A 12,535-nucleotide genomic window follows, 5' to 3' on the forward strand; every position below is an offset into this window, starting at 1 on the left:
AGGCAGCATCTCGCTCTTTTTTTAAGCTAATATAAGATTCTATGAGAATGTGTACACCTGCAGATTTACGTTACAATGAAGTGTCTTGCCTTTTGCTTTACAAATTGAAGCTCTGTAGCAAAATGCAAGAACTGGAAGAAAAGACAGCAGAGCACAAACAACTTCTTGAGGTGAGAGAAGATTTGATTCAGACTCAGCAGAAGTTAAATGAAATGGAGCAATTAAAAGAACAAGAAAAAATGATGGAGTTGAGCCTGGAGGCCAAGGATTCAGAGATCCAGGCAGTTCTCCAACAGCTTACTGGATGTCAGGAGGAAATAAAAACTCTAACCCAAGAAAGAGATTACTTGAAGCAAAAAGAAGAGTCTCTCCAGGCTGAGGTAGACCAACTCAAAGAGGATATAAAAGACACTGTTTCAATGGTAGGAATTCTGCTTTTATGGAAATGGACCATACATGTTAAGGGGAATAGTGTAAGAATGCTTATAAACTATATTGATATATTTAGGGGAGTGGCTTCTTATAGTTTGGGATTTTTTTAATTGAGGATTGCTAGCTAATGTTGCAAAATATTTATATTTTCTTTGGTATTTTAAAGAACATTTTGGCACACGAAGAGCTGAGAGATGCACAGAGTTCTCTCAAACAATCACAGGACACTGTCAAGAAGCTGGAAAAAAATATTTCTGAAAAAGAATCTCAGATTCTGAGTGTTGAAGAGGCACTAGAGACAACCACTAAAGAACTCAAAACACAGGTAAAACATTGTGTAAGAATTCAGAAGAAAAATGCTTTTAATGTGTTTTCCAACACTGTGACAACAAGCCTAGTTAGTCTGCCTAGAATCTCCTGCTTGTCCTTATAGAAAATTTCTAGGCCTTTGGTAGAAAGTTGGCTAACAGTTTTTGCACATTTTTTTTAATAGATATCACAAATGATGGAAGAAATAAAAATCATCACATCAGAGAGAGTCCAGCTTGCTGAGGAAAAATCACAAAATAACTGCAGAGCAAGTGATGAGCTTCAGGCGCTAAAGGAACAAATCTCTTTTCTTACACAAGAGAACAATTCTTTGCAGGATAAGCTGGGCAGTTTACATTTGAAAAAAGAAGAGGATGGGGAAGGCACTTTGGTAATTATGTTAAGGCTGTAATGGACAGCATGCTTCTTTAACTTCCACTTGTGTGTAAACAATTCGCAAAACAAACAGGAGATAAGGGTCCTGCTGCTTGACTGCAAACCATTAAACACCAGGGCTGTTATTGCTTACTTGAAATATATCCCACCCATATTGTTGTATATAGACAACTAGTAGTAGCATATCACAAACACTTTTCCCATAAATAGAACTTTAACTTGGTACAGGATGGTGACGTTGATCTGCCCAGGGATGTGGTTCTATAATTAAGTGGTTGAAGCTAAAAATTGCTTATCTGGAAAGGGCGTTTCTGCTTTTTCAAAGCATAGCTAGAACTGACTTTTTTTGCCTGGCACTGTATGTTAAGGGACATTGCGGCCAACATTTTCATAATTGGACATACTGATTTCACATGTGTATGTTATATATATATATATATATATATACACATATATATATACACACACTTTGACAAAAGTAAAGCATGCGCATATATTTTAATATTTATGGGGGAGTGGAAAAATTTTGAGGAAATTGCCTTTAACCACTATTATCTACTATTGAGACTAGAAATATAGGTAAGGTCTCTAGTTTGGGTTGGGAGGGTGGTTTTGGGTTTTTTGGTTTGTTTTACCCCTCAGGCTTAAACTGTGGCCATGAAGTTCTACTTCTGGTAACTTGTTTCAGAAGCCCTCACTTCAAATTTTACCTTTAAATGCCTTTTATTTCAAGGAACTTCAATTGCATATCAAGTTCAATCAAATCTTATTCTGAAAAAAACCTACAAATCTCTCTAAAATGTTCTGTTTGTTTTACATAATTGACCTGTCAGAGATCAGATATGTTTCTCTTAAAGCTGCTTCCCAAATGTGTTGATTTCTATCTCTGTATAAAATGGGTACCACAGATTCAAGAAAAATCTATGGAGCAAGAATTATGTCTTCTGAGAGAAGAGCTGAGCCAGGCACAAAGGAAACTGCAGGAAATGGAGGAAGTGAAGGCCAACGAATGTCAAAGAGAATCTGAAAGAATGGAGAGAACGGATTTTATTCCAAAATTGCATGGCTATGAGGAAGTGAGCACTATGACAGAAGGAGGGGATGATCACCTTAAAATGCAACTGGAAAATCTCCAAAATGAGAGAGACCAGCTAAAAGCAACTATACAGGAGACAATTAGCAGGGTAAGAATATAGTTCTACTCCTTTAGCACAGCAACTTTACTAAACTTCTGCCTTAACTTCAAGTGTCATTCAAGCTTTAATGTATTTTAACTGTGTTGTATCCGAAGAATTCAGAGATGCAGGAGGAGCTGAGATGTGCTCAAAACTCTCTCAGACAACATCAGGAGACTATTGTGGAGCTGAAAGGAAGTATTTTAGAGAAAGAAAATCAAATCTTAGAAGCACAAGAAGCATTGAAGGAAACAAAGGATGAACTGCAGCAGAAGGTCAGATGCAGTTTTGTCAAATAAACAACAAATTCTATGAGGACTGGCAACCCATGTCCTCTACAGACTTAAGGGCTCAGTAAATGTAATAATGAAATTTAATTAAAACTTTTTCCCGTTTTCCCTCTCCTGCCTCTGGAAAGAGTTCTACAGAAACAGAGGCAGTGAAAAGATGATCAAATGCAGTTTGACCTGCACGTTACAACCCTTACTTATAACTAAACATCCGTTACTGCTGCATGATGGAACGTTATTTGGAATCGATACTGCTCATTGACCACAATGCATCTTCCAGGTCTTAAAACTGTTAAAATTGTAGTAATATGTGTCTTAGCTATGTAACTCTGAAGATGCTTGAGTAACTAAAAGGCAGCTCGTTGCTTAACATGCAGCACTACTATAAATTTCTTAGCTACTTATTATTTTCATGTCTGAAGCTACTGTGGCTTTTAGAAGACATGAACGTGTGTTAGAATCAAGCCTATCTGCTGTGGATGCAGCAATGGAATCATTGTTATGAAATCATAATTCACTTTTGTCTATCAATGAGACACAAGTCCAGAAATTGGCCTTTTAATCAAAATTGTTACATCTCTATTTGCTTACTGTAGCAGTAAACTAATGGAAGTGTCTTCTGTAAAATAATTCAATCATAACAACCTGTATGTACAGGTAATGCTTGTGAAATATGATCAAATGACACTTTTCTTAAATCAGCACGTGTTTACTGGGACAACAAAATTTTAAAAATCAGAATGTTGATGTTTTTTTCCAGACTTACCATCAAATTACTTCTACCCATGCTAGAAATAATTAGTAATATGAGTACTGGTTCTTATTTGTTCTTTCAGATCACTCAAGTGACAGAAAATCTGACCCATGTCTCTTCTGAATATGGCAAGCTCCTGGCAGAAAAAGAACAAACTGAAAGAACAGTGAACGAGCAGATCCGTCAGCAGCTTGAGAAAATCACTTTACTGAATCAGGAGAAAGATGAACTTCAGCAAATGGTAGAGACTTGTAAAGCAGAAAGACTTCAGTTAGAGGCTGACTGTCAGGAAAGCAAGGAGAGAGTACGTATAAAGTCTCTTAAATAATTGTTTTAAAGGCAGGTTGTACTATTCTGAATTATTTCAGTTGTCTCTCTTCACTTGTTCATAGCAGCAGTAAACTAAAAATTGAATGTACTAATCTGGTCTAGATTTTGGGCTCTTGTTTTTGCTCCCCCCTCTCCCTTTCCTGCCCTTTTGGTCGCTGTGAGGCTCTGGGTTTAGACGCAGTTCTGCCACCTCCTGGACAAGCACTCCGCAAGTTCCTGCTGTGTCTTTCAGCTACAGTGCCTTTGTGCTTAGCACAGAACAGCAGAGGTAATCCAGGTTTGCAGTGTCGAAGGGCTTAATTCTCCTACCCCTTCAGCTTGTTCTGGAATGATGAAGAGAAAGCTAAACCCAGAAAAGAAACTTATTAGCTACCTATTTCTCCTTCCTGATGTTATATTTCTTGGCTGATTAGTGACTTTAATATTCCATGTATTTGCATGAAAAGTATTGGCATGCTATTTCAGACAAATTCATTCTGGTATGTAGTTAACAAAAATCAAATCGATAATTTCTGAAGTTAAAAGCAAATCTGGTAAGTATTTTTTCCCTAAGAGAAGCTCTGCAGATTATTTTAAGTAGTCAAAGCCTTTCATATTAATTTTAGCAAACCTCAGGTAGAACCACTGATCTCTTTTAAGTATGTATAGACCAACTAATTTCAAAATAAGCAAAAAATTAAGCAAACTAGGATTATCAAATCTTTAATTTTAGATTACATCTTGCTACTAAACAATGGGACAAATTGCGCATGTAGCTGGTGGCAGCTGCCCCAAGAACGAGTATCTTTCATGGTGGGGTGTGTTGTGTGGGGTTTTTTTAAGTCATCTATTTAATCTGTTCACCCCACAATATTTTTTTACTGATTAAGACAATTTCTAAGGACTGTCTTCCTTTGGAGTTCTTAACCTAGGCATTGGGGAATGACAACTGAGGGGTTTTTCTAAAGTAAAAGACTGATAGTTCTCGACTAGAAATTCAAATGTTTTGATTTATCATTCTGAAGTCCTGGTAAGAAAAACTTAATCATACTGAGTGAACATCCATGTAATACCTTGTTCTGCAGTTCTTAAAGGTTCTGACAGAAACGGAACATCTACAGGAAGAATTAAAGCATCAGAAAGAGCAAGCTGACATCCAGAAGAACGTGATAGCAAATGGAGAAGAGAAACTGCGAAACACGGAAGAAAAAATGAATGAAGAAATAAACAAACTGAAAGAAAAGGCAAGTACAGTAATATGAAACCCTTAAAATAATGTAGAGGATGTGCCCTCAAAGACTCATTAGAATAACTACTGTTTACCTGTGGTAATCTGTAGTGATTTCTTGGACAGATAGATGATGTCATAGTAATACAATTTAGCAACGGGAGATTTTGCTAATAGTGATGTGTGATTTTGTAGTTTTAAACAATATTTTTAATAGGTATCCAAGTTGAATGAGGACTTAAATTTGGTAACTAAAGAAAGGCACCAGCTGCTGAGAGAACTAAAAGAAAAGACCGAGAGTGAAAGCGATAAACTTCAACAGCTGGAGGAACGGTGTCATTTGTTAGCGGAGGAGAGAGAGCAGCTCTGGGGAATGCTGGAAAGTGTTCAAGCGGAGAAGAACAAACTGGAGATTAACCTACAGGAGAGTGTGGATAAGGTGCTTTATTTTTGATTAAAGTATAATTATAAATGCTTGGTAGGGGAAGATGGTTAATTCTTGAAGGTGTGTTGAAACATGTTTTACAAGTATTAATGTTATACACCCAGACTGAAGAATACTGGCATGCTTTAGCTTCTTTCTTGTGGAATGGCATTTAAAGATATACATAAAATGTTATCTGAGGCTGCTTTATTTATGAATAAATGAGGAGCTGGAAAATACACGGATTTCATTACCAAAACTCTTAACAGGCATTTTTTAATTAATTTGCTGAAATAGCGTGTTTTCATAGTTGAGCTCCAAAGTTTTGGAACTAAAGCTGTCAAGTTGTGATACTTTTATTTCTCTTCTGGATAAGGCGTATCTTGACAACAGTGAAGACAAGTGGATTGGGTGGTAGCCATTGAGCAGCAGTCCTTGTTCAGATATTTAGTAATCACTTTGAATATCTGTAGTTAACTCAAATCCACGGTGGGAGGAGAATCTTCTCTCACTACCAATATCTTCCAGGTCACCTTCATTTGAATGTCAATTGCCTTGCTGTCAAAACTTCACTGCAAATTCAGATGTTTAGTGAAAGGGATGCTAATTCTTTAATAAATTAGGAAAGATAATTTAACAACACTGACAAGTCTAACCCATAAAATTGTGTTAAGTAATAACTTCTAGATAGTTTTTGATGTGAACCTTGCTTAAATTACATCTCTGCTTTGTGTTGCTCATCTGTGCAAACAGGGATTGCAGAAAATACATCCAAACATGTTTGCAGCATACTTTGTTGAATTCTTTACATTATTAAGGATGCTAGTTGGCAGGCTTTGCTTAGTGAAAGCATCCATTTTCAGATGGAATTTGAAGTTTCTTGTACTCAAACTAAAGCAGGGGCTATTTTGTGCCAAGTATTTTGATTCCTCTGCAATATCGAATGGCCTGGTGTGCGAGTAGATTCACATGCTGTCTCGGAACTGAATTCTCTGTTTGTTACTCTATTTTTCACTCCAGATTCTTGAAACTGAAAAGGAATTGAAGTGGCAACAAGAACTCCTCAGCAACGAGAAGTTGAAGGCTGAAGAAAGAGAAGAACGCTTGTTAAAGGTTCAGAGACAGTCAGAGACTTTGGAGGACAGCCTGACTAACAAGGTGAGGAGTTTTGGTTTTAGTAGCTATTCTGCAGTTGTTTTCTGATGGTTTATCACTGTGCCAAACTTTTGCTCACGACAAATCCTATTTAATTTTTAATTCTCAGCAAATTATTTCTGTGTGTGCTAAACATGAACATGGGCAAAGGATTTTGTACAGGTTTCTTTAGTGATGTAAGTAGCATCCTCATCTTGTCTAAGTCTCATAAGCACTTGGGTTGGTCACTCCATTAGAATGTGTAGCTTAGTAGTCACGGTTGTACACGTATTTATTGAGACTTTAAAAGGCACTGCCTGGCCTGTATGAACCTCAGTGGGTTTGCAATCCCTGGTGCTTTGCACACTTTGAGATTGTACCTGTTATTTAGAAAGTCTTGCACTTAGCTCTTGCCAGCTCAGTCTTTCTCCAGTTTTCACTTCTTCATTTTCCGCCTGTCAAACTTTTCCTTGTTCTGTAGATCAAAGGGTATATTTAAGGATTGCTTCAGATCAGCAAATATGTTAGTGTTCTAATTATTAGAGAACATATAAAGACAATTTCATTGCCAATCTCTTATGCTAATTTTCCATTTCTTTTGATTTTTTTGTGATGTGAACATATGTTGACTGTCTTTTTGCTTATTTCCTCCTGCTTTACTGAAGACCAAAGCTGACTAGTGTTCAGTTCTCGGGGTGCAATGCTATTCCTCTTCCTTTACATTCTTCTTCTGAGTGATTAGAACACTGAAATTATTTTTAGACTTCTCTTGCTGTTAGTGTGAATTCTAGAGTTATTAGCAATTGTGGGTTTTGTATTTGAAACAACTGATCTGAGTACACAGACCAGGACCAAATCATAATGCTTGTTTTTTCTCTGCTACTTGTTATAGATCCAACAGTTAACGGAGAGGCTAAATACAGTATCATGTGAAAAAGACCAGTTATTGGCTGAAAGTACTAGTCATTCTTTCCAACTTAAAGAACAAATCTCATCAATTAATCAAGAAAACGATGAGCTACAAAGACTTCTCCGGGATGTCAGGTCTGAGCGGGACCAGCTCAAGACAGAATTGCAAAAAAATTCTGAGATGGTTGGTGTTTCAAGTTGCATACCTAAGTTATTCATCCCTTCTCTTATTGAACGGTCCTTAAATATGTATGCTTTCATTTTAGTATGTTGAAACAAAGGCAAAACTGGAATGTGCTCTAGAGCAACTGAAGCAGAGAAGCTTGAATGATGTGTCCATTCAGGTGAATGCACTGGATAATGCAGAACAAATGGTTGATGACAGCCTGAAGGAAACGACCTTGAAAATTAAGGTAAGCTTCTCTGCTTATTTTAAGGATGTATGTAAAACCTTAATACTTGTTCTGGAGTATAAACCCTGCTTCTGTGCAAAATCCATAAAGTCGTTTGCAGATCTTGCTCAGATGCTGCAAACCATTGTATGAGTTGATTTGCTGTTCGGTGGCCGTGCATCCTTTTCCAGGAACATTAAGTTGAACTTCTCAGCTGAGACATTTCACTTGATTTCATTACTGTCCAGCCACCCCCATAATTCCTCAGCTTTTGTTAATGAACTATCCTGAGTCTACTTTCTCACAGATGTGAGAAGTACTACTAACCTCCTGAAAGCCTAAATAAACCAGGATTTATGAATATATATGAAATACTTTAAAGAGTACCATCGTACTGTAATCTGTACATCTGTGTAGCAGACTTGGGCAGCTTTGTATGTGATACTTGAGTTCCAGCTCACTTGGAGTGCCCGTTGCATTTCTCAGCCTACTTGCTGCTCCATCACATCTCCCTTGTAACTGCAGAGTGCAAGGAACAACTTCATGATCCCTTTCTTTAAATAAAAGATCAAGGAGCGCATCCCAAGGGCAGCACAGCTGGCAAACCTGTGAACAGGCAACAATTTCATTTCAGGCTCGATCTACAGGTCTTGATGTGGCTAAGCAATCTAAATCATGAAAATAAGCTTGTGAAATATGATTTTCTAGAAAACCAAGACATTCCCTGCTTTTGTGCCTGGCTTAGTGTTTTTGTCATATTCCTGTGGCAAGCTAAAACCTGACTTAGCCCTATTAGCTTTTCTCTTGTAACCCCTATAGTGTGTATTGGTTTTATTCCTGGGGTCTGATGCTTTAAGCTTCTCTTTATAGCTAATCACTCTTTTTGTTATTGTGACTGAATGAATCTGTTTCACTTGCATTTAGGAGCTTCTCGATAAATTCCCAAATATAGAGAAGAGGTATGAATGTCTCTCTACAGTTTCTCTTAACCTAAAGAACGAGCTGAACAGTCAGAAAGCACGGATCGCTGCCATACTGCCTCAGCTCCCGTTGGAAAAGAGCAAACAAGTCAAAAGACTTCATACTATAAATGAAAAAGTAAACTCTCTTCTCCAGAGTTTATTGAACAAACTGAAGGTACAACTTAAAATGCTGAATATCTGGATGCTTCATATTGCTTTGGTGTAGGGTTTTTTAATAAGCTCTCAATATTAACAGCTAGTATTCTATATACACTAATTTTGATTTTTGTGAATGCATATCTTGTGGAAAAATTGATAGTACCCAAGTAATTTAACTCTTCTAGCCTTGCATACCTTCCCCAATTTGTAGGTCAGTGCAGAAACTGATTCCAGTTATCAGAAAAAAAAATGAAGGGGAATTGGGAGTGAATTGTTGTTATCATATGGTTTACTGTACTTCTGCATAAAGTGTTTTTTGTTTCTTTATCAAAATATGTTAAAGGTTTTTTAGGTTGTGATGGGGTGGGGGAGGCTGGGCTGGGGAGAGGCCGAGGTTCAGTGTCCAGTATACAAAAATACGGACATGATCTGGAGAGTCAGTAGTTTCTCTAAATATCCTTTAGCTAAAAGAATTCTGAAGAGCTTTATTTCATAACTTTTGTTAGGGTTTTTAGGTTTTGATCTTCTGGTTTTCCATACGTGTCTCTCAACTTCTATGGTTAAAGATGTTTACGGTTTAAGTAGTGAGCGCAACTAAATAAATCCTTAAATCAGCCCGGTGATATTAGTAGCATGCTTTAGAAATGCTGACCCGGCTAGAAGTCTTACATGCCACTGCTATACAGCACATGTGAGTGTTTTGCTTGTCCTGGACACCCATGTACTAGGAGAGTAAATTGATTTATAAAACATAGAATTTTAGCTGGATGCAGGGTACCAGTTTAAAGCATATTCACTGATATATCCTGTGCTTCTCCAACAGTTTCTGTTCAGTCGTGTTTGCTTCAAGAAAAGAGAATATCATGCTGCTGTTAACAAGTATGCAATGGAATTGCTTGAGGAAAAGAAGAAACAAGGTCAGCTACGAGCTCAGATTCAGAGTCTCAAGAAGACCTATTTGAAGCAGAATGAGAGATCCTCTCAGGAGTTCAACATCACTGAAGTGCTGCGGAGGTTGCACTTGGATGCAGAGGTAGCATTTGAAACTATGTTCAGACAGAAAGACTTGAGTATTTGAAGGCATGGGGTGATGTGGTGCTAATCTAAGGGCATTGCTTTTATCTGTGAACATGTCACTTAAGGGGGGAGGTAGAATTGGTATTTTTTTTTTTGTTACCAATTCAATAATACGAAGATTCTGTTTTATAAAGTGGCTTAAAATGAAATTACTAGGTTATAAAATAGTTGGAATGTTGTTTACTCATTTGCCCTGTAAAATAGGTAATACCTGATACCAAGCTGACTTTTAAAAGAAAGAGAAAATCTTAGTAACAGGCATATTTTGTCCCCTTCCCACCTGCCCCAGGAATGTAGATTATCTTCTCGTTTTCCCAGTAGGGTGTCATTAAAAAATAGCAAAACTCTTTCTGTATGATAATTGCATGCTAAAACAGACTTTCTGCAAGTATTGATAGCTAAGAGAGCAAAACGTGTATTTAGACATCTAGTTAACAAAGCAATAGTGAAGCTTGAATTCCCTCTTTTTTTTAAAGAGCATTCTCAAAGACGTATCAGAAATGGAAGGCGAACTTCTCAGCATAGAAGCGGGGTTACAGCAGGAAGAAAGTGCTAGAAAAGAAACAACAGAGTTCTGGGAAGCTTGTTCAGGTACTCACTGTGATACAGAGGAACTTGAAGAAAAGTTAAACAAAGATAACGAAAGGCTTCTGCAAGTCATTAACTTCTGGAATCCTAAATCAAAGGTAAAGTTAAATCTTCTTTAAGCAGCAACGTATTTTCTGTAAGGACTCTATAAATGCCTCTAATCTGACTGAAAACAAAACACCAAAAAAGGCTCTCTAAAGATTATTTGTTGTTATCAGCACTTACTATATTTATGTTCAACTGTAAGATGTAGGGATACTTAAAGTTTTTAAAGACCGAACTTGGAAACTTGCTTTCTAAAAGACTTTAAAGGTGATAAATGGGGGTGGGGGAGCATGTTCTTTATTAGTGGTTTTATTAGACTGAATTCTGGAAGCCATATGTTCAAAACTGTTATAAAGCTTTGCTTGCAGAATTTGCCAGCCTGATACAATCGCTTTCTCCAGGCTTTATGCCCGCAAGATTGTCTGTCTGTTCTCTTCAAGCCAACTTGAAAATGGCCAAGGTAGTTTTGATAAAAACTTAATTGTAATTTGCAATCTCACATATTTTCTAACTTAAAGTCAAGTTATTATATTTCCAACTTCTTGTGCACCCCCAGCCCGCTTGCTGGTGGGTGGTGTGAGAAGCAGAAAAGGCCTTGGCTCTGTGTAAACCCTGCTCAGCAACAGCAAAAACATCCCTGTGCTATCAGCACTGTTTTCAGCACAAATCTGAAACACAGCCCCATAGTAGCTGCTATAAGGAAAATTAACTCTATCCCAGCCCAAACCAGCATGTAGTCAATGAATGCGTTCTAGAGAAATTTCTGATAGCCAGCATCTTCACATAGAACACTGAAACTAGAATGAAATAAAGAATCTTTGTTTCTTAACCCTATTTCTAGCTGATTCAAAAATTACTTAAATTTTATTTTTGTGACACTATTTTCAGATACTCCTTCAACTTTCTTCAGAGCTGGATGCCAGAACTGCCAATTATTGTAAAAATGCTGACATAGAATTGAAACAGATAAAAGAGAAAAGTGAAGAGTTGCTTTTGGAACTAAACACTCTTAAAGAACAGCTGGGCCCTGGGGGCTCTGCCAGTCTTGCATTACAAGAAGAGAACTACAGGCTTCATAACAAATTAAAGGCTGCAGAACAAGATATAAAGGTACCAGTATTTGTTTCTAAGGAAAACTTCTTTGCCTGTTTGCTAAGTGACAGTACTTCCAGCTGAAAAGAAAATGCAGATTGATGGCAACTGTAAATTTCTGCCACAAGAGACACTGGCCCAGAGTGCACTTGATTTTTGGAGCTTTTTTATTCCCAAAGTTTGAGCTCTTGCCTGTAATATGATTTAATTGCCTGTTTTCTGTACACAAATAGATGTGAGTCTAGAAATCCATAGGACATGTTCCCCTGTGGTTTTGAAGTATTGATTTTAATAGTGTGGTAGTCTTGATGCTTCCTTCCAGTATACGGTATTCACTATGTCAAACTGGAAGCTGGAGAATAATTCTGTCCTTAATCCTAGGAACTGAGGACTGATTTTTCTCTCTGTCCTATTTTTTTTTATGTCACAGTTACCCATGTTCAAAGTACATTTTTTCTTAGAATTGAGTGTTCCAGAATACTAAAAGATGACACAAAATAGTGAGGTAGACACCAAGAATTTCCATAGAGCCTATAGTGTCAGATTTTTTTTGTGTGCTTTGGGTTTTTCATTTGCTTATATGAAGAATACAACAGTGTGCTGTTGTATCTCTTGGCATGACTACTCATAACTCATTGATATATCTCAATAGGCTATGGAAGTAAAAATTCGGAAGTTGGAAACTGCAATAAGTGAAGCAGAAAAAGACGTCAAAGAGAAAGATGACAGGATAAACAAGTTACAAGCACATATAAGAATAAAAACAGACACAAGTGAGCTCACCCAACTGCAAGCCAAACTGAATGAGACGGAGAAGTGCCTCAGAACTGCATTATCAGAAAAACAGAGTCTCCAGGTAG

General features: G+C 37.3%; 1 protein-coding gene across 4 annotated transcripts in view; it reads left to right on the plus strand.

The window, feature by feature from the left end:
- CENPE (centromere protein E) overlaps nt 1-12,535 on the plus strand; it is a 35,105-nt gene that overhangs the window by 18,366 nt on the left and 4,204 nt on the right. For 2 of the 4 annotated variants that reach the window (XM_021283029.2, XM_065062823.1), the window contains 16 exons: nt 111-422; nt 599-757; nt 926-1,132; nt 2,046-2,321; nt 2,429-2,587; nt 3,439-3,660; nt 4,751-4,909; nt 5,111-5,332; nt 6,338-6,475; nt 7,344-7,544; nt 7,627-7,773; nt 8,677-8,889; nt 9,697-9,906; nt 10,427-10,636; nt 11,472-11,693; nt 12,328-12,531. In XM_021283029.2, coding sequence (XP_021138704.2) covers nt 111-422; nt 599-757; nt 926-1,132; nt 2,046-2,321; nt 2,429-2,587; nt 3,439-3,660; nt 4,751-4,909; nt 5,111-5,332; nt 6,338-6,475; nt 7,344-7,544; nt 7,627-7,773; nt 8,677-8,889; nt 9,697-9,906; nt 10,427-10,636; nt 11,472-11,693; nt 12,328-12,531 — 3,261 coding nt within the window. The remainder of the gene's footprint in view (nt 1-110; nt 423-598; nt 758-925; nt 1,133-2,045; nt 2,322-2,428; nt 2,588-3,438; nt 3,661-4,750; nt 4,910-5,110; nt 5,333-6,337; nt 6,476-7,343; nt 7,545-7,626; nt 7,774-8,676; nt 8,890-9,696; nt 9,907-10,426; nt 10,637-11,471; nt 11,694-12,327; nt 12,532-12,535) is intronic. The other 2 variants (XM_021283030.2, XM_065062824.1) reach the window with 1 other exon arrangement.

Source organism: Columba livia, chromosome 4 (assembly GCF_036013475.1).
Source record: "Columba livia isolate bColLiv1 breed racing homer chromosome 4, bColLiv1.pat.W.v2, whole genome shotgun sequence".
Classification (NCBI taxonomy): domain Eukaryota; kingdom Metazoa; phylum Chordata; class Aves; order Columbiformes; family Columbidae; genus Columba; species Columba livia.